Source organism: Canis lupus, chromosome 24, assembly GCF_048164855.1.
Source record: "Canis lupus baileyi chromosome 24, mCanLup2.hap1, whole genome shotgun sequence".
NCBI classification, from domain to species: Eukaryota; Metazoa; Chordata; class Mammalia; order Carnivora; family Canidae; genus Canis; species Canis lupus.
Window position 1 is genome coordinate 21,729,276 of NC_132861.1, and position 22,633 is coordinate 21,751,908.

General features: G+C 42.2%; 1 protein-coding gene and 1 long non-coding RNA gene across 5 annotated transcripts in view; both read right to left on the reverse strand.

Annotated features, from left to right (window-relative positions):
- Positions 1-960: 960 nt before the first annotated feature.
- On the reverse strand, positions 961-6,306 carry LOC140615875 (uncharacterized). Its single transcript, XR_012016385.1, has 2 exons — positions 5,436-6,306; positions 961-2,043 (listed from the first exon to the last, which is right to left on the reverse strand). It is a non-coding gene; the product is annotated as an uncharacterized lncRNA (long non-coding RNA).
- Positions 6,307-12,007: 5,701 nt separating this feature from the next.
- SH3RF1 (SH3 domain containing ring finger 1) overlaps positions 12,008-22,633 on the reverse strand; it is a 182,955-nt gene continuing 172,329 nt past the window's right edge. For all 4 annotated transcript variants that reach the window (XM_072795940.1, XM_072795939.1, XM_072795942.1 and 1 more), the window contains one exon: positions 12,008-14,437. In XM_072795940.1, the coding sequence (XP_072652041.1) occupies positions 14,269-14,437 (169 nt within the window). In that variant the 3' untranslated portion in view covers positions 12,008-14,268. The remainder of the gene's footprint in view (positions 14,438-22,633) is intronic.

Below are 22,633 nucleotides of genomic sequence, written 5' to 3' on the forward strand. Positions count from 1 at the left end.
GTGATGAAGGTAAAGTAGAATATCTTTAACCTGAAGATACTTGGCCAGGAAAGGAAGAGATAGGGTACAAAGTTGAGAATCAATTTCTTTTCTTTTTTTTTTTAACAAGTTTTTATTTTTATTTTTTTTAAGATTTTATTTATTTATTCACGATAGAGAGAGAGAGAGAGAGAGGCAGAGACACAGGCAGAGGGAGAAGCAGGCTCTATGCAGGGAGCCCGACGCGGAACTCGATCCCGGGACTTCAGGATCGCGCCCTGGGCCAAAGGCAGGGGCCAAACCGCTGAGCCACCCAGGGATCCCCGAGAATCAATTTCTATAGGAGATACTAAATACCCTTGGCCACTAGGTGAGTTCAGGGCTTTGTCCAGCTCTGGGCTCTGGCTATAACCTGCCAACATGAGGCTCTATTCAGCCATCGGTTCCCCTCCATCCTAATCACTTACCGACATGAGGTCCAGCCCATTTGGACCGACCTCCACATCCAAGCTACTACCAGAAAACTCATACACAGATATGAAGGAAGGGGTTGGTGCATTTCAGGAAGACTGGCATCTAGATTCTTTGCCATTACAGAAGCTCTTGAATGCTTGCTCTCTTGGGATAGAATGGGTCATGTTATTTCTCCAAGAAATCTTTAGGACCAAAAAATATTGCCTTTGGTACCCACAACCTCTCACCCACCCTTATCTGTAAGATAAAGAAAAACTACAATAAATCTAAACATTTCTCCCTCCCAAAGATTTGCAGTGAATCCACACTATCCTAAAAGAACACATCTTAATTTCCATTACCAGATACATGGAGACTCCTCTCCTTAAGGATCAACAAAACCGCAACTGAAAAAAAAAAAATCACCGGACATATGAAAAGATTGCACACTGCAGAGGAGACCAACCTGATACCAAACCAAATAGCCCCTCTCAAAGAATATTGCAAGAAACAGGAGAAATGCTTAGAGAATATTTAACTTGTATTTTTAATTTTTTTATTTTTCTTTTAAAGATTTTATTTAATTATTCGTGAGAGACAGAGAGAGAGGCAGAGACACAGGCAGAGGGAAGAGAAAAAGGCTCCATGCAGGGAGCCCAATGTGGGACTCGATCCCAGGACTCTGGGATTACAACCTGAGCCAAAGGCAGATGCTCAACCTCTGAACCACCCAGGCATCCAGAAGTTCTCCTGACCCTGTCCTTTTGGGTTTTTATGGAGCCTTCATTACAAGATTAATTAACTCCTTGGCCGTTAGTGACGATTCGACCTCTGGGCCCCCTCCTCTCTCTGAAGAGGTTGGAAGTTCCAACCTGGCTCCCCTGACCCGGGGGCTCCCAACCTCCAGTGCTGTCAGAAGTTACTTCATTAACATAACAGACACCTCAGGAAATTCCAAGTGTTTTAAGAGCTCTGTGCCAGAACCGGGATGAACACCCAATATATACGTGTGATTGTAAATCAGGACGTCAGGCCTCCCTCGGCTGCTCCACACCGACAGGGCAGCGGGTTACGGCGGGGCCGAGCCCAGAGCCGAGCCCGGAAGGGCCCTACTCCCGAGCTGCCTGGGACCCCAGCGGCTGGAACCCGGGACACCCGCCAGGCCCTTTGTCCTTCAGGGTTGTGTGTCAACCTGCCGATGCAGACAGAAGGATCGAGGCGAGCAGGTACCGGCACGGGGCGCTGGTGGGATCCGGAGTCCTAGCAGATGACACCTGCTCCAGGTCTCCCACCCGAGCCCAAGCCGGTCCCGGGGGGGCAGCCTGGGTCCCACAGCTGCAGTGGGGAGAACGCACTTTGCAATTTGAGGAACCGGAATCCACGGTCTGGACGAGCTGTCTTTGAGGATCAGCCAAGAGTCGTCCGGCTCCCACGACGGTTCCTTTCTGCCAGGAGGGAACAAACAGTTCTGGAGACTTCTCCATTTTGTCCTATCACGAAGGGAACAGTTTTTAAAGTCGCCCCATGCTCTTGATCTTGAGAAATCACCAGCAGACTTAACAGACATCACAAGCACCGCAGAACCAACAACGACGTGTGTTTCTTCCCTCTCTGTGGCCGAACGCCCGGAGCGAGCAGTGTAACATAAGAAGCAGAGAAAATGATTAGAGATGGGGAAAAAAATCACATAAAGGGAACGACCAGTCAAGATGTGAATCCAAATAGCAAATGGGAAAGCTTGTAAGTGTTCTCAGCAGCGAGCACTTGCCAAAGTTGTTACTCATACCAGGCAAGTGGGTTCTCTGCACACTATTACACGAATAGCGCAGTAGGCCAGGGGGATATGTGACTTCTCATAAATGATCTGTTCTTATTTTATATAAGAAAAATCAATGTAAGGAAAACACGGTCATATTTATACATCAAATATCATGCTGTGTACAATGAGACTTTTATATGGTTTTAAAGACGTCCATTTTGTATGTCAATCCTTATATGATCTGCCAGCAGGATTTATACATCATTGCACAATTACATTATAGCGAGAACACCGAGATGGTATTTCAACTCTGATTGGGTCTACAAGATCTTTGCATTCTTTTCCTGAAGAGCAATAGCTTTGAAAAAAAAGTTTTGTTCTTTTGTATTGTTTTGTTTTGTTTTGTTTTTTAACAGAGGAGGGAAAAGGGTCAGGACAGCTGCCAAGAGCTTCTTGGGTTGGTTCCAAAGCATTCTGGGCAAAATCCCTCAGAATGTCAAATGTCACATCCCATTCAGGGATTCAGTTGGATTGTCAGTGACGTGAGAAGAGACTGGGAAATAGAAAGTTCTTTCTCACTCCTGTCTCTGCTGCAAGAGACCCTCTTGACCTCTACTTCTGGAAACTACTCTCCTGGCTTCTGTGATGCGGGACTTATCCTGACCTTGCTACCAGAAGGAAACACTGTGCAATGTTCCTCTTCATGCAGTTACCTCCCTGTGTGCCTTTCCAAACGGCCACCCTTGGTCCTGGGCTTGTCCATGGCTCACACTGCTTTTCCCTGAAGGAGTTTGAAATCACTCCATTGGCATTTTTCTCACTCTCACCTCATATGAACTTAAATTTCATGTTTTTAGAGGCCTACATGACATTTACAGTTTAAACTCTTTTTTTTTTATTTTTTTTATTTTTATTTATTTATTCATGATCGACAGAGAGGGAGGGAGAGAGAGAGAGAGGCAGAGACACAGGCAGAGGGAGAAGCAGGCTCCATGCACCGGAGCCCGACGTGGGATTCGATCCCGGGTCTCCAGGATCGCGCCCTGGGCCAAAGGCAGGCGCTAAACCGCTGCACCACCCAGGGATCCCTACAGTTTAAACTCTTGACATTACTTCAACTCAACATTCCCCCAAACAAAACTTAACATTTCTTAACATTTTTTACTTGGAAATGCTCTTCCTTTCCAACCTCTGCGTCCCTTCCGAAGGCCACCACTACAGTCACTGTGATACAAATCTTTGGTGTTTGGCTATTTTTTTTCAAAATGTCTCTCCTGGTTTTCCTTCCTCTTCCTGCCGTCCGCCGTCCCCCGTCGAGGTAGAGATCGAGCTTCCTGACTCCCCATGTTCTCCCTGACTCCCAGCCCCCCTGCTTATCTCCATTACCCTGGCCTGACAGACAGTTGCAGGCCACATCTCCTGAATTGGGAAACCTTCAGCAGCATCAAGGTAACACTTCTGCTTTGCTTTCATGACTTGTCAGCATTTGGCCATAAGCAGACTACAGACTATACATTTTCTGTATTCATTGTGGGTTTTCCATCTCCACACAAACATGCCTGCCTGATGTCTGCTGCTGAGCTATTCTGCTTCGAGTCTGGTCCCCTGCACGTCCTTTCTTTCCCTGATATCTATTCAAAATCTCTCCATTCTTCTTTGTCCAAGTCCTATCACCCTTTTATCTAACCCTTGCTCCTGCCTTCTGTGGCCTCTCTCTTCTCTGAGCTTACATTGTATTTGTCATCTTACCTCAGAATTATTATGATGATGCCATGTCTTCTATTTCGTACAGTTTTTGGGTGGTGTTTTCTCCCCAGACTGTAATCTCCTTGAGGACAAGGACAGTGTCTTTTATTTCTTCTGATTATCCCTTCCTCTCCATGTCCTGTTTGCCCTGATCATACATTATACCTATTTTTACCTTTGTCTTTTTTATTTTATATGATTTCATAAGCTACCTCCAAACATTTGCAGTATAAGAAAGTATTTCTTCTGTTTCTGTCACAGTAACTGTGATTATGCTAGCTAAAGACACAGTGGAGCGTGGGAACCCACTCAATAAAATAATATAATTGGTTTTGAAATATAGTGAGGCATATGTGTATGAATTTCAGGCAAACAGAAAATACATATCAGTTCTTTAAAAGTTGGAATTTAAATGGAATCATTTAAGTCTTCTTCCTCCTCTGATTCAGCTGTGTTGTCTTTTATTATATTCTAGTACCTTGAAAATGACTTAATACAATTAAAACTGAGAGAGTGGGATCCCTGGGTGGCGCAGCGGTTTGGCGCCTGCCTTTGGCCCAGGGCACGATCCTGGAGACGCGGGATCGAATCCCACATCAGGCTCCCGGTGCATGGAGCCTGCTTCTCCTTCTGCCTGTGTCTCTGCCTCTCTCTCTCTCTCTGTGACTATCATAAATAAATAAAAATTAAAAAAAAATTAAAAAAAAATAAAACTGAGAGAGAGAAGGGAAAACAAAACAACAAAAACCCTCAATGGATTTTCAGATGCAAATGTAACAGGAGTAGTTAATGATAAAAGCATTTTTAGATGAGGACACTCGTTTATGGAACGTTCCAGCGGACACCAACTCCATCACCCAACACCTATACTAAACAGAGGGTGAGAGTGGGAGCTAGAGGCAGAGGGAGAGAGAGAGGCAGAGATGGAGACAGTGAGATAAGAGAGGAATCATTCAAACTGTAGGACTTTTTTTTAAGAAAAGAAAAAAATGTATTCTCTGTCATAAGGCATGGTTCAGGATCAAAGGGTAAGATTTTGATTTTTAAAGTTTTGAGTCTGTGTTCTTCAGGCCTAAGCCACTGGGTGAATTTAGATGGTGGAGGAGATTATTGCAGCTTTGCGTATGTGAAGCGTTTCTTTTGAGATACCCTCCTGAAAGCTTCACCCATTTCAGTTTTATTACAGGGGCTGACTGAGAACATGCCAATCCCACACATCTGTCTCAGTGGGCAAAGAAATCACAGGAAAGAACAGTTTAGCATAAGGGGTAGAAATTCAAGCTCAGCTTTGATTTCTGCCGCCGTCACCACATCAGAGCAATCCCACAATTGCTACCCCAGCGGAACGAGCAGTGCCGGCCCTACACGGAGGCTGCCCTACTGCTGCGGTGGCCGGGGCAGGACTGGGGGCGGGCAGCTTGTCATACTTCCTCCGATCTTCATGAGCCCAGCTCTTCCTTTGCAGTCAGGAATAGAGGAAGGATGCCTTACTCCTCACCTTAGGCTTGGGTCCCTGCAGGTGGCTGTTTGTGTAGACTTGGCTGCTTGAGCACCTCGGGGCCAGTATAGGGCCTCCTTGGAGCGCCGTGTCGCTTGAACTGTCCTCTGTGTCCATGGTTGCTGTCCACATGTGCGGCTGTGTCACAGCCCTTACCTCAGGAAGCCCGGGGAGCCCTGGTGTGCTGCTGGGGCCGCCTGTTCCCTCCCGGGCATCCCGGGGCTTGGGCGGACGCAGAGCGCGGCTCCCGGTTGGATCTGCCCACACTCTGCCCAACCAGCTCCGAGAAATCCATCACAAGAGAAGTCAAGGACTCGAGAATGGAGTCTTTGGAAAAGAGAAAGGGAGACAATTATCTCGGGCTCCAGCAGCCGGGGGCGGGGGCAGGCTCAAGCCTGAACAAGCCACCTCTCTGCTCACAAGATGGGAAACCTAGAGTTTTAGGAGGAGAGCCTGGGGGTGAGGGGAACCTGCAGCGCAGCAGGCGCAGGGCTGGAGCTCAGGGGCAGGGTCGGCACGTGCTCAGCGCGATCCTGGGCAGGGTTGGGGATGCGGGGCTGTGGTCTTACAGGCCTTCTGTTGTTAATGGAGGGCTTTTCTAGCCTGGCAGTTAGAATGTTCTGGTCATTACAAAACACCTTCATCGATGCCTCAAGAAAGTGCGGTGAGAAATAAGCACAATGGGTCACAGAGCATGGGGTCAGCGGTCTTGTCTGCTTCTGGTTTTAACCATTGTGGCTTATAGGGAGGAAGAGGGCTCGCTGACGCACAGAGGGTTTCAACAACCAAGGTGGTCTCACTGAATATGGGAGAGTTTACAGCCGGCAGTTGTTCCACACATAGGACCCAGGAGACGTGGTGGTGCTGTCATCTGGTGTCTTTTTTGTTTTTTCAAAGATTTTATTTATTTATTCATGAGACACACACACACACACACACACACACACACATAGAGGCAGAGACACAGGCAGAGGGAGAAGCAGGCTCCATGCAGGGAGCCCGATGAGGGACTCGATCCCCGGACTCCAGGATCATGCCCTGGGCCGAAGGCAGCCGCTCAACCGCTGAGCCACCCAGGTGCCCCGTCATCTGGTGTCCTCTAAAACATAAAGGTTTTTACCCACAGAATCTTCCCTCCTCTGCAAAGCTAAGGTTCTTGACCCTAATCAGTTCCTAACAGAGTCTCCTACTAAGCTTTTGTAAGAAAGGGAAAAAGGAAGAGGGGCTACCGATGAGGAGGCCCTCAAGGGCTGAACTGGCTTGTGTTCAGGAGTGAGCTGGCAGTGAGGCCTCAGTCTTCACTTTGTTTCTGCCTTTAGGGAGTTTATTGAATGTGCTTTTGTGATATAATTTATAAGGAAATTGGTTTTACTCAAAAGGACGTTTTTGCTTTATGCCATGTAGTACCCTTGAGTGCTTAAAGGGAAAAGGTAATTCCATTAAGCTTTCAATTTTCTCTGGCAAAATAAATGAACTAGATGTGATTGGAAAGATAAGGTACCAGCCTTCGCTTGAGCTGACCTTGCTCCAGGGCTTGGGGAATAAGAAGCATGGCCGTTCTTCCACAGGTGTCACTTCATGCTTAATTAGAGGGCTACGGTTCCATTTCTTTCCCTCTGTAAACCCCAACCTCAGTTTGTGGAGAAAATGTTCATTAAGTTCCCAGTGGGTAGATCATCTGATCGTCATCTTAATGGCTTTGAGAGTCATGTGCTCAGTCTGGCGATCCTTAGTTGGCTGAAGATCAAGGTAAATGCTAGAATCAAGGAACGAGAAGAGGCCTGCCCTTTGAAGGATGCTGGGATCTCTGCTTTCATGGAAGGGTCCTGGTCCTCTCAGCCACACCAAAAAGCTTCAGTAGGATCCCCAAATTCTCTTCTTTAACTTCTTGCTTTGTCTAGTTTTTGGTGGGCAGTGGGAGGGAAAAACCACTCAAAATGAAAGAATCTCCATTGCCCAGTTAAGATGTTTTCACCTATCTTGAGGGGGTTCTTTGTTAGAATCCAGTTCTGTGATCCTTAACTGCTAAGTAGGTGCCTCCAAATGAGAAGCTGCATATGGTATGTTTTGGATAAGGCCACATTTTGGTATTTACATTTTTTTTTGGTCTGATCATTTGAAAATAGCTATTTTCTAAAACTGCACTGCCTACTATGGTAGCCATTAGCCACATGGGGCTACTTTAAAATTTAACTCATGAAAATTAAATCAGATTAGAGATTCACTTCACAGGAGCCACATTTGAAGGGTTCAAGAGCCACACGTGGCTAGTAGCTACCATACTGGGCAGCACAGATAAACAACTGTAAAGCTTTCCACCACTTCTTGGAGCACAAGTTCTATGAGACAGTGCTGATCTAGAAAATAAATAGTGATGAAGTTTATTTCTCACCTATGCATATATACATGTATACACACACACACACACACACACACACACATACACACACATATATATATACGTATATTCAGAATAGCCAAATAGCCAAACACTTAATTAGCAGCTCAAATGTAATTTTCATAAGCTGCCATTAGACCGCCTCAACCGCCAATTAGGTTTTGCCATGTAATGGCTAGCAGGGTGTGGCACACTGATCTCTTTCAATGATGGGTCTTTTGGAAGCTCCAGCTTCCGAAATTGAATGCCTTGGAAGGTCAGCTTGAAAAGCTGCAGAAAGACCTGGAGAAAGAGAGGATAGTGATAGTGCCAGATAGGACTCTGAATTTTACATCTTACTTGATCAAATCTTTCTGCTCTGGGAGGGAGGCCTTGGTGGGGTTTGTTTGTTTTTTGCTGCTCATCCTCTTGCCTCCAGCAGCTCCTCCGAGAGGATTAAGGCTGAAGGCCTCGTGGTTCTGCACAAATCAACAGGACTGGGTGAGGCCTGTGAGTTCACGTTTGCCAAGCAGATCACCATTGCTCTTGCTGTCTCACTTTCGACTACCTGGTTGTGAGCCGAGTGGTGAATATCCGAATCCCTTTCTGTGGGTATTTAGGTAGTACTCCTGTAGCAGTGTTTATGGGAGGGACGACCACGGATAGAAGTCCTGCCTTGTTTCAGACTTGTCCTTAGACAAGATCCAAGGCTGGAAGCCTGCACCCTAACATTCATCTTTTGTTGATACTTTTCCTTCATTTTGTACCATGGCAAATCTAGGAGTTCTGCATCTTGGGACTACCTGCAGAGGCCCCAGTAGAATCTCATTATTGACCTTGTTGTGTATCCAATTTATTTCGTAAGGTCTTATTTGTGGGATCCATTGTACTCTAAAACAAGTCTCTCAATTTCCCAAAGTAATGGCAGAGGAATAAAAGTCAATCCTTTGTGGAAAGTCAACCTCTGGGCTCTCCTGCGCTCTTGTAGATAATGTGCTCTGAACAAAGAAGTGGAAGTGTGGGATCACCCTCTCTAAATGATATCATTTTTCTATCTGTTCTTGAACTCAATAGTAAAATGATGAATCATTCTCACTAAAGTGAGAAATCCCTTGCTTTCTACTTAATTTGAAAGATCTCACTTTCCTAAAAAATTTTTAATGTTTGTCTCCTCTCTCATTCTCTCTTCTAAATACACTTGACCCTTGGACAACATAGGGGTTGGGGCACTGGTGCCCCACACAGCAAAAAATCAATGTATAAATGCTGCAACAAATATGGCAACTGTCATTTTACACTTGATAAATAAATATACTTGGAGGACAAATTCTTAAAAGTAGAATGGGTAAGTACATCTGCAATTTTGGTATTTTCTAGATTGCTCTCCCTAGATATTTTATCAAATTCCATTCTCATTAGCAAAGTATTAAGTGTTCCTCATTTTGCCAACACAGTGATTTCTAATTTTTTAGTTTCCAATGTTACAGATGAAAAGTATTTCACTGTTGTTAATGTGCCATTTATATTGGGGACAAAGTAGAACATCTTTTAATATGTTTGAATTTCGTTTGATGAACCATCAATTTAATTATTTTTTAGAGAAAGAGAGTAAGGAGAGGGGCATAGGGAGAGAATCTCCAGCAGACAAGTATGGAGTATGACGTGGGGCTTGATTTCATAACCCTGAGATATGACCTCACCTGAGCCAAAATCAAGAGTCAGACGTTTAACTGACTGAGCCACCAAGGAGCCCCTTATTTATTTTTTAAGTGAGTTCTATGCCCAGTGGGAGACCTGAGATCAAAAGCCACATACTCCATTGCCTGAGCCAGCCAGGCATCCCTGAACTGTCGATTTACATTGGTATCAGGCAGGGCAGTTAAGGGTAAGAGATTAGACTCCAGTGGCTTAAAATCAAGGGACTTACTCTCACATAAATCATCTCTAAGGCTGAGTAGTGCAAGCTGACTTGAAGGCCATAAGTGTATCAACATCTCAGGCTCTTTTTTTCTTCTCTATCACATTAAAATGTGGCTTCTCTCTTGAGTTATCTTATGGTTCAACAGTTACTAGAGTATCAGCCATCAAGTCTACATTGCAGGCTGGAAGAAGGAAAAGCAAAATGGTCAAAGGAAGTGTGCCTTTTTAAGAAAACTTACCAGAAGTCTCTTTTAACACTTAAGCTGTTTTCTCAACAACAGCTTAGTAACAGAGATGCACCCAAGAAAAACTGGATGCAGTTAACTGAGGACATTGCCCAGATATCAGTTCGTAAGGGAGAATAGGAAAATGAATATTATAATGGAGGCAATTGTCAGTTTCTGTCACAATTTTACTTTTGGGCTTATGTTCTTATTGATTTGTGGGAGCTCTTTATATGTAAATGAAATTCTGTTTGTTACAGGAGTTACAAATACTTTTTTCCCCTATTATTTTGAGTTTGATTATGGTATTTTGTCATGTAGATACTTTTCTGTATTGAATGTATCAATGTTTTCTTTTTTCATGGCTTCTGGTTTTTATGTCATAGTTAGGAAGGCCTTCTCACTCTGAAATCTCTCATGGTTTTCTCCAGTACTTTTATAAGAATTCAGACCTTGAAAGAGTCAACTCAAGGTCAGAGCCTTCTGGAACCAAATTTCTTATTTAAGTTGGAAGCAATAGCAGTGACGTATGGCTCACTGATTACCAGTAGAGATAGTTCTGCTGTCTTTGGAGACTTAACAGTACCACTAAAGTAGTCTTGCCATATAATAGTAGTATTGAATGGTGGCTCAAAGATTAATGTGAATTGCAGGTCCATCCTAAATGAGACCAAGGTGGTGTTTTCAAGATGGAAATCCAAACAAGCCAAGCCAGGAAGTTATTAATAAGAAACGCAAAATAAATAAAAGAAACATTCATTTGTAAATCAGAGAGAGTATTTTAAAACTGTCACAGTTCACATTGGCTGGTTACTGCTCCAAAAACTTCTTACTATCTCTGATGATCATTACTCCCAGGAACAGAGCAAAGTCCCATTAGATATATCCTATGTACCAGAGCATGCCCCATTACAGTCTGCAGTTGACAGGAGTTCATGAAGGGCAAGGCCTTGCTAAGCCTGGACACTGGCTAATCCTCTCCATTACTGTGGTAGCTCGGCAAATTCTTTCTCTTGGAAAGGAATAATTTCATTAGGATGCCACTTCGGTAAGAACATAGTTTAATTGGTTCAAACAAATTTTTTAAAAATTTCACACGGATACACACAACAACTTAGCCTAACATCTATTAAAAGCATTTTTTGAATTCTAATGTTGTGAAATATTCACCTGAACTTCTGGAGATATGAAAAAGGTCCTATTCTCATCAGGAACAAAAAATTAAATGCATAGCAGTTGGAAACATCACCTTAATATGTTCTTTCTAAATTTAATTAGACCCAATAATGGAATTACATGCATGTACTCCAAGAGAATAAGAGGAAATATCTGAAACCAGATATGAAAATAATGCCACCTACTACAATAGCACTTTTCAAACAAGTCTCAGTGTGGCAGACAGGGCAGTAACAGGGGAAACTAAGAAATAAGTAACTTGCCCAAGTGGTCACAAAGGTAGTTTTTGGCAAAGCTATGATTTATAAACTGGAATTCCTGATTTTTAATTCTGGTAAGTAATTTGATAGTAACTAAAAGTTAGGTTAGGAAAATATTTTTAACAGGATGTACATGGTTTCTTTAAATTTACAACTTGTTGGCATTCCATGGAAGAGTAAAATCAGAGTCTAAAGATGATGTTCCCATGCTTTGCTGAGGCCTACTGGTTATTATACAGTTGGTTATAGGTCTACTACTTCTTTCTGTGGCTAAGAAACAACTTCTAGTGGCCACCAGACATTTTAGTTGCCATGAAAGGTGCAGGGGAGCAGAAGTGGTAATACCTATAAGGTCTTTTAAGAAGACTTTAAGCTTCTTGGAGAACTAACCAAAGAAGGTTTGTTAGTTGGAGAGGTAAAATGTATCATAACCACTAAACTGATTATTGTAGACACCTTCTTTTTGAGGTATATGCAAAGGGTTTTTATGAAGTAGAATTTACGTCAAATGTGTCTTAGGTTTAAAAAAGGAGAAAGAAAATTTAAAAAATTAAAAAAAATTTTTAAAAAAGGAGAAAAAGAAAAATTTTAAGAATTAACACAAGGAACACATGATTGAACATCAAATTTTAATCTTGAACCTTTTCTCCAGTCTTCAAACTATTAACATGGAAAGGAATGATAAATTGCAATTTTATCATTGCCATATCACTGTGTAACAAGCCCTTGTTACAAAATCTCCATCTACTGTCTCCAAAAAACCAATAGAAAACCCATACATTATATTATCTAAGTGATCTATTAACAGATGAAATTTTAACCAACTTCATACCAGGAAACTATTAACAGAGGTACGTCAATCACATAGCTTAAAATATGGAGAAGACAGGTAAAAAATTATCTTAAGCTGTAGTAGTCTTTTTACTTTTTAAAATTTTTATAAAATACACTAATTTCCCAAAATAAAGAATATTATGACACATTGGTGTCAACTTACACAGATGAAAGCTGATGTCAGCTTTTTTCCTAACTAAAGTTCATTTCACCAAACCTTTATATATTACATGAATATCCAAGTAAAGTATTTTTTTAAAAAAATCAACACACAGGAACATAATGTACAGTGTTTTATATATATATATATATATAAAAAAAAAACTAAAAGGTTAATTTAGGAATGATTTCATTTCAACCATATAACATCTTTTTTAAGACCATGAAACCTCTTGCTATTGCAAGAAGACTTTTCAGTTCATGTTTCTATATCCCAGTTGTAATTCTTAAGAGTAAAAAATGAAAAAAAATTTTTTTCACAAGAAAACTGTAGCAACAATTTCATTCACTACCAGGCTGTCTTCCCTCCTTTTGTTTTTAGGACTACCCAGACCCACAACTGCAGTGGCCCTGGAATGTAATGGGGAGAAGAGGCCAATGACATCAAAGAATGGATATAAAAAGACAGGCTCAGCTGGATCCTGCTGCAATTGTAAGGTGTGGCCATTTTCCCTTGAGGAAGGCCTCCCAGAGCTGCAAGGGAGCATCAAGGGAACGGTAACAGCAACAGCCTCCTGGCTCATCCTTTACCTCAATTAGCTAGGAGGACAGAAAGGAACATTTTCATGAATGACTGTATAATGGCTGATGGATGCCTTAGCCAGGGAGGGAGGGCGTACACCCAGAGACCTTGGTCAGGAGCGAAAAGAATACTGTTTATTTTACACCTCCTGCATTGGTCACTTCTGAGCACAAACTAACCTCAACAGGACACTGCAGTGAAATATACACTCCATGCACAGTCGATATTACTGTGGGGATCCAGTAACACATGCAAGACGGTGGGAAAAGAACCACAATGGATGAATGTAAACTTTTCACAGTGTTTCTTATAGCCTTTAACTTCAGCACGAGGGCATCACCACCACGATCTCACAAACGTTTTATTGTGTCCTGGGCATGCAGATCACTTGGGGTAAAAATAGGAGATTATATCTCATAGCCACTCTCAGGAGCACAACTTCAATTTTCCCAATTTCCAACAATGAACTGAGCTTCTTCTGTTATAAAACTAAATATATTTCTGAATACATTTTTGTTCAAGGATTGTGCTTTATTTTTCCTTATCACTTCATTGACTTCATTCTAGGGAAATTTAAAACCCACTAAATTATACTGAGAACTAGGTCTTAAGGAGGATTCCTGACCAAACCAGAAAGACGGAACCACTAACTTCTTTCCTCTCAAGTTTCTGTCTCCCTACCCCAGGCCTTTACTGATACTTGATTCAGTTATATGTTTAGTTTCCAAAAAACGAAAACCAAATTAGAGAACTGGCATTTCTATCTTAAAGAAGCAAAGAGTAACACCGGTAGGGGGAGAGAAGGGGGGGTTCTTTCTAAGTCAAAAACAATCTCTTGCTCTCAACAGGAGATAATCCAGCTTCTCCTTAGCTATCATTTCATAAATTAATAATTCCTTAAAATCACAATCCAATGAATTTATCTATTACAAGAAAAATTCAAGTTTAAAAAAGCAAATAAATTAGTTAAGCCTTGTAAACAATTGTCCATTTTAGCTATATATCTTTTTAAAAAAGGTTTCTCTGTATAGTAAATCAGACAGTACAAGGCACACCTTATACATCCGAATCCAGAGTGACAAGACACACACACACACACACACACACACACACACACACGCACGCACCCCTTCTTCATGCTCTTGGCTGGCCTAACCATGCTGGGTGCACTGGGGTCACGCACCAATCCTTTGCTCATCTCCTGACTATCTGGAAGTCCACAGATGTGCTCTTTCCATTAAAATGCTTTGTGCTACTTTGTTGTATGATGTGACTTTCACCCTTCTCAGTGTTAGTCTCCTTAGATGTTCTCCACAAAGCTTCCCGGGAAAAGGCCAGTTTTCCCATTACGCTGTAATGTGCCTTTGAACCAGCCGTCTTCTCGCTTTTTATGCACAAACACTATATCTCCTTCTTTAAGTTCAAGTTCTGCCTCACTCTGAGGAGGATAGGAAACTACCACCCTGTGCCTAGAAAAAAGAGATATATTTTAGTTAAAGCCACACAAAGTAGTGAAAAAAAAAAAAGGTGTACTACTAATACACATAGCTTTAACATGAACAGAATAGGAAATAACATAAGTTTGTTTATAACATTTGTAAAATAACTCAAAATACACTATTCTCTGTTTTGTAGAGATTGTTGGAATTTGGATGTGCTTCACAGTCCACTACTGATGACTCAGACTGGTTTATTTGAGTGACGTTTACAGGGAGAGCTATTCTTGTCCCCTCCCATATGGAAAATGTTATTCCATTTCCTAGGAGGAAATGCCCTGTCCTTCCCTCTCCTCCAAGAAGAAAGGAGTGAATTTATTGGATTAGTGAGACTAGGAGAAGCTGAGTAGGTGGTTTCAGTCCTTCCTGAGCTACCTTCCTCTGGGCTCTGCTCTGCCTCTGCTGCCACATTGGAAGCATGCAATGGTCAGGGGCCAGGGGGGCAGACCTGCCTTCTGGAAGTAGGTCTGAAGTCTGTCTCTCTGTGTCCTTTACATTGGGTCTTGACATGGATGAGACAGCGATTCTAAGGAAGTTCATTTCCCTTACATAACCAAATCCACCCCTGGGCAGGCTGTCCTAAGCTCTAGACAGGGAGGGGAGCACAATGGCTACAAATCCAATCCAGTACCACCAATAAGGAGGTTGACATTCTGCTCTACGTTAGTCTGATAACTGTGTCTCTTTCTCTATTGGTTCTCAACTCAGATATTAGTAGGGAAAGTATGATTATCACTTAAAAACCCCAGAAGCCTTATTGGTTTAATATTATGTCTCCCTTCTTCCTCTCTCTTGAGTCTCCTGGAAAATTATGATTAGCAGCCATGGAAGACAGATGTTCTGTGCCTCATATCCTTTTATCTTTCTCTATTTTTCCAGCATTATTGCCCTCCCTTATTCCTCTCTTGCTATTCCCAACAGGTGGTATATGCTAGCCAACCTCTAAGATGGCCCCAGTGACCCTCGTCTCCTGGTATTCATTCTCTTGTGTGATCTCTTCCCATAAATGCACAGGGATGACTAGTAAAATACTGTGGAAGTGTGTGATTTCTGAGGCTAGATCATAAAAGGTATTGTGGCTTCTATATCAGTATCTCTTAGATCACACAGTCTGCAGAAAATTAGCTGCCATGTTGTGAGAAAACTCTACATTCCTATGGAGAAGATCACATGGTAGGTACTGAGGTCTTCTTTTCTTTTTTTTTTTTTAAGATTTTATTTATTTATTCATGAAAGACAGAGAGTGAGAGAAGGCAGAGACACAGGCAGAGGGAGAAGGCTTCATGCAGGGAGCCTGATGTGGGACTTGATCCCAGGTCTCCAGGATCATGCCCTGGGCTGAGGCAGGTGCTAAACCGTTGAGCCACCCAGGCTGCCCTTTTCTTTTTTAAAAAGCATTTAATTAATTTATTTTGGAGAGAGAGCAAGCAGCAGTAGGAGGGGCAGAAGGAGAGGGAGAGAGAATCTGAAGCAGTCTCCCTGCTGAGCATGGAGCCTATGCAGGGCTCGATCCCATGACTGCGAGATTGTGACCTGAGCTGAGACCAAAATTGGATGCTCTGACAGACTGAGCCACCCAGCTGTCCCTAACTGAGGTGTCTTTCTAAAAGTCAACTAACTACCCAATAGTGATGTGAGAAAGCCATCTTGGAGGAGAATCCCCCAGCCCTGGTCAAGCCTTTAGATGACTACAGCTGAGGCCAATATCTGGACTGCAACCTCAGGAAATAATCCAGGTCAGAACCACGCTGATAAGGCACTTCCAAGTTCCCAACCCACAGAAACTGTGGGGTAACAAAATGTTTGTTATTTTACGCCACTCAATTTTGGGGGTAATTTGTCACATGGCAATAGATAACTAAAAAATGTGAACATACATCTTTCTCCACTGGCTTTATGCAATATTTGGTCATAAAGGTAATTCTGAGTTACTACTTTTGTTTGGTTCTTAAAGTCAGAAAAGAAGTCCAAAGCCTCATAGGGACTCACTCTTGACTGTAAGTAAAGACTGGTATGGCTTAAATATGGTAGTCATAACAAGTACTATAGAACTGCCTCTAAAGTATGAAACCGATTAGAGCCCAGTCCTTTAAGAAGTTTGCTAGCTTCACCAATCTCCATCTCATAAAAACTAGAATAGACTCTCATTAAGAAAGACCACAGCAAGAGCCCCAGACTATTACTCTATAAACAAAACAAAACAAAACAAAAAAAAGGGGCATCTCTGCAAAAGTTGCATGGCTTCCCAAACAATTCCTGAGCTACTTTGGGCACATGAACCAAATTATCCTCTAAGGGGATCCCTGGGTGGCGCAGCGGTTTGGCGCCTGCCTTTGGCCCAGGGCGCGATCCTGGAGACCTGGGATCAAATCCCACGTCGGGCTCCCGGTGCATGGAGCCTGCTTCTCCCTCTGCCTATGTCTCTGCCTCTCTCTCTGTGTGTGTGTGACTATCATAAATAAATAAAAATTAAAAAAAAATTATCCTCTAAGGTCTGAAGCAAAAGTACAGCACAGAGGCTGACTTATTATTTCTAAGAAAGATTCCGTTAATTCAAACACGAATTACAAGGCTCAGTGTTCAATCAAGCATGAACTGAGGGAGGAGGCCTGGCACTGTGTGCAAAAACACTGTATGTGAAGCTCTGGGCTGGGTTGATGTGGCCTTAAAAGTCATTTGGAGTAGTGTCACTTGGGCTAATTATCTCTGATCTCTTGGTCCCAGCTTCCTTATCTGTAGAAAAAGATTGCAGTAACTTAAACAGATATTGTCATGTAATGGAGTAATATTCTAAGTGTGATGCTCTTAGCATGGTGTCTCTTACAGAGTTTATATCCCAAAATACTAGCTCCTATTGGGATCACATGGCTTACACAAAAGCAGGAGGGGTCTGGTACTTCAAGGAGGTGAAGGATGGGCCAGGAAGTCACTGGCCACTTCTACTATAAAGAGACTCAGACCACAGCCTAAAGAACTGCCTTATAATGACACTTGACACTTTAGAATGATAAAGTTAGGTTTTGGAATTCCTTCTTTGATACCTTTAAAAGCAAGACAAATAATCTCATCAGACACTTATCTGAAGGAAGAAATCCAGGTGAAAAGATTTCTCAAGTCTGATGCCAACAAGCTAAAAACTCATGTAAAAAGCAATATAACAGGTTGCCATTTGGGGCAAGTTAAAATTTGAGCAAAGCGTTGTAAGTCTGGAAAGAAGCATACAAGTGATTCACATTATATTCAGAGTAGATCTCTCATGAAATGTATTCTCTGTCGGTTCTCTGTGAGCTGCCTTAAAGGTGAAATGGAACAAAAATAATTCTTGAAAAACTTGAAGTGAATTAGATTAATATTTGCATTTTATAAAATGCACTAAACCAATTTTGTCAAAAAATTTTTTGAACTAGAACTGCTGCTGGGCTAAGAACATAATCTTCCTGCCAAGTTCCCAGTGGGAGCAAATTTTCATTGCTCAGTTATAAACCTCAGCGGGGGGGGGGGGGGGGGGGGTAGGGAGGGGAAGGTGGAATGAGAAACCATGTGCATAATGGAAACTGTGACACAGGCCTAATTGTATGAAGACTACCAGGTGCAGCGGTAACAGACTCTACTTAGAAATCTTCCAGCTCCGAAGCTGGCCTCGAGCCTTGTGAGGTAGTATGTACACAGATTTCTAACATAGACTCTTAAGGCCAAATTCTGGGCACAACTGGCCAACCATCTCAGGCATGGAAAGTAGAATGTTTACAGACCAACACACAGATGTAAGGCACAGCTGCAGAGGCCCCTCACATCTGTTCCTTCACCCTCTGCCTCACTTCGATTATGCTTGTCTTTGAGTAGGGCTTCTGGGAAACAGTGAACCTCAGAAGTCAAAGAGCCTTCTCCCATAACCTTCACGGACCTGCTAATCCCACTTTCAGAGCCGTGCCCTATCTATTCTTCATGGTCACTGCTACCATCCTGGTTGGCAAATTCATGACCTTCCACCTGGTCAAATAAACTACCTGTCCTCTCTGACCCCATTCCATTCTATACAGAACTGACAGACTCTTTCTTTCTTTAAAGATTTTATTTATTTATTCATAAGAGACAGAAAGAGAGAGAAACAGGCAGAGGGAGCAGCAGGCTCCATGTAGGGAGCCCCATGAAGACTTGATCCCAGGACCCGGGACTCACGCCCCGGGTCAAAGGCAGATGCTCAACCTCTGAGCTACCCAGGCGTCCTGACAAGCTCTTTCTTAACTGGCAACTCTACCTATAGTTGCCTATAGCTCAAAAATCATTACTGGCTTCCAACGCCTGTGAATAAGCCTAATCCTCAGCTGGTGAATAAGGCTAATCCTTAGCCTGGTATGTAAAGCTCTCAATGATCTGACCTTCCCCTCTATCTGTACCTATGATTATCTCCATAAATGAACGAAACAGGTCTCTAAACCTGAATGTGCCCACCATACATAGCTTTTATCTCTCCACTCCTTGGCTCATGCGGTTCCTTCTATTGGGAACTCCCTGTGAGGATCTCTGCTCATCCACACCTGATCAGCCCCCCACAGCCTGGCTCCAATTTGCCCTGCAAAATACACTTAGTGTTCACTGTATTGGTATCATCTCCATCCCTGTCTCATTTATTATCCCAGACCATAAGCTGCTTGAGGGCTGAGATGACGGTAAATTCACTTTATATGCCTCATACCACTTAGTATAGTTCATGATAATTCTTTTTTTTTTTAGGGAATCTTTTTTTTTTAAAAGATTTTATTTATTTATTCATGAGAGACACACACAGAGAGAGAGAGAGAGAGAGAGACAGAGACAGAGACAGAGACACAGGCAGAAGGAGAAGCAGGCTCCATGCAGGGAGCCTGATGTGGGACTATCCCAGGTCTCCAGGATCACGCCCCAGGCTGAAGGCGGCACTAAACTGCTGAGCCACCCGGGCTGCCCTTTTTTAGAGAATCTTAACCAGGCTCCACACACAGCATGGAGCCCACCAATGCAGGGCTCAATCTCACAACCCTGACTGAGATCATGACCTGAGCTGAAATCAAGAGTGAGATCTTAACTGACTGAGCCACTCAGGTGCCTCTTGTGATAATTCTTAATAAGCATGTTGAATGACAAAAGAAAAAGCACAATGTATAGTAAAACTATTTCCAAAAAGTGCAAAGCTCCCTAAAGAGGAATGTAATTTGACAAATGCTAAAACATAGAAGGACCTTGAGGACATTATGCTAAGTGAAATAAGCCATGAACAATAGGCCAAATATCATATAATTCCACCTATAAAGTTCCCACAACAGTCAAATTCATAGAAAAGTAGAATGGTGGTTGTCAAGAGGTGCCAGAAAAAGGAATGGGGACTTACTGTTTAGTGAGTGCAGAGTTTCAGTTTGGAATAACAAAGAAGTTTTACAAATGGATAGTGGTGATGGTTATTCAACAATAGGGACTTACTTAATGTCACTGACTTTTACCTTAAAAAAATGGTAAACTTTATGTATATTTTAACACAATTTAAAAATAAGATAAATGAATAAGTGAGTGAATAAAAAAACAATGGAAAGATTAGGGGGAAGAAAAGAAAGAAAAATGAAAAAAAAAAAAAAAAGGAAAGCTGAGTGGTAAGATGAATGCTTGTTAAGTATGCATTTGAACAGAGCACCTGAGAGGCAGTGTGAGGCATACAGCATGGCTCACAGACTTGGCCCTGAATGGGCCTCTGCATTTTGGTGGCTTTCTGACCTTCAGTTTTTGTGACAGTTACCAGGATGGAATTCAAGACACAGAGGCTTGCTACACAAAGAAGCTTCACTAATACAAGAAATAGTGAAAGGGATTATAAGGGAGAGGAGGGAAACTGAGTGGGGAAAAACAACCTGAGAGAGGAAGACAAACCATGAGAGACCTCTAACTCTAGGAAACAAAGGTTGCAGAAGGGGAGGTGGGTGGGGGCATGGGGTAACTGGGTGACAGGCTGAGGAAGGCACTTGATGGGATGAGCACTGGGTGTTATACAGGATATGTTCGCAAATTGAATTTAAATAAAAAAATTTGAAAAACAACAACAAAGAAGCTCCACTGACATCCCACTGCCAATCTTCCAGGCTTGGGCTATGGTGTTGAGGCTTCTACGTAATAAGCACTTGCAATCTTTTATTTGTATAAATTTTCTATTTCCTTTATTTTTCTGGTCTCTTGCATTCTCTGCAATTCAAACATTTTTGTTGTTGTTGTTTCTAATCTCTCCTGGTACAGTCCAAATTGGACCCCCTGGGGTTCTGGGAGGCACTCTGCCCATCACCCTGGGTAAGTAACCTGCACTGCTTTCTGCCAGTTGCTACAGCAATCTAATATCCAATTAAGTATTTCACTGGCAAAACCATACTAGCTTACTTTGTAGCTTTGCTTGAAGTCCAAGTAAATTATATCCATTGCTTCACTCAGTGGGTTCATTGTCACTAACTCAAATTAATCATGCTGGTTAAACCTGACTGACTCTCTGTAAATCTATCTCTATCCAATTTGTGTATTTCCAAGTGTTCTAGCTTAATCCCTGATCAAAGATCATAGGTTCTTTTCCAATTTAGGAGATGGGTTTATAGGTATGTGGTTATCAGTTTAATTCCTAAGCTTCAAAATACACAAAGAGATAGTGAGCTGTGTTTCCTTAAGCCCTTATCTATTCATTTTCAGTAGAGAGAGAGAAAAAAAAAAAAAAAAAAGCCTGTCACATATACTTTCTTTTATTGTCATCCCTTCCGAAGTATTATTTTATTTCTATTTTCTCTTCACAATTTTCGAATTATTTTTTCCTCCATTACCTAAAATAGAACCTAAAATATTTGTTCTATTATTTCTGCTGTCATCAATTATACATCTCCTGCCTCCAGGATATAGCATCGCTTGCTTGTTTTCCTCAGCCTCTCTAACAAACACAAAAGGATTCTTTTGTTCCTCAGAGAATTGTCTCAGCTGACACCAAGACCTGTCAACACACCTCAAGGTTCATCCTTTCTTACTGTGAGATTGCTTAAGTCTTTATGTCACGAGAATGCTTCTTTCCTTTGAAGGCACCAGCTGCCCTACTTGCATTCTTTTACCTTAGATTTATGGGACAGAGCCATGGTTTGAGGAGAAATTTTATGCTCGTTCTCATTATAACCTGTAGGGGAATTCTATCTCACCCTGTACCAATACTACAGTGACAACCACTTCTACGAAATTCTATCAGTAAAAATTCTACCAGAAGAACCAGGCAGGCTTCTGCACTTTGCCAGAGCAGGAGCTGTTGATGTTTACATGGTGAATCAAGGAATCTAAGATCCTGAGATACTTTCAGAATCATACTGATGTGAAAGTTAATCTTCCCTTCTTTTTTAGCAATAAGCACTTTTTATTGTGTTAAAAAATTTGAAATGTCAAAACAGATAATCCCTAAATGATATACTTGGTAGCTAACTAACCAAAAAATTTAATTCCCAGTGGATAAGATGTTTTCCCATATTACTTGTTTCCGCACATTTTCCCTATTGTTTTTATAGTCAGGCAGACCTAAGAATACAAGTTAAATAAATACTATCATCATCATTGTATGAAGGCAAAGGGGCTGTGAAAAGTTGATCAGTCTGGCTATTATTTTTAATATGCTACTGAACATATGGATTATAAATATATAAAATCCAGCAGAAATCTTCTCCAAAGACCCCTTTTCCACTTGTAAAAATTGAAATGGTTATATAAAAAACCTGCCAGAGAATTCCAGAGTGCCTGTGCCCATCTGTTCCATCATTAAATTCTCCCTGTACCCTAGGTGATGTGAATCCCCTGCTCCCTGAACCACCATCACCTGTCTGCATTAGCGATTTCTCCTTTTCAGACACACTGAACAGCAGGGCCTGCTGTTAGAAATGAGGGCCGGAATGCAGAAGCCACAGAGATCCAGGACATCTGGCAACTGAAAAGGAATGCATAATGGGGGAGGCAGGCAGCAGTGCCAGAGCCAGTGCCCAGGGAGGGGCTGGGCAAAATGAACTAACACTCAGAACAGTCACACAAACACCACAAATGACAGGGAAAAGAGGAGACAGATACAGGGCACAAAGGAAAAACTGCAGATCAATGCCTGGGGATGGGAAGGAAAGAAGGAGCCTGTCTCGAGTGGTGTAA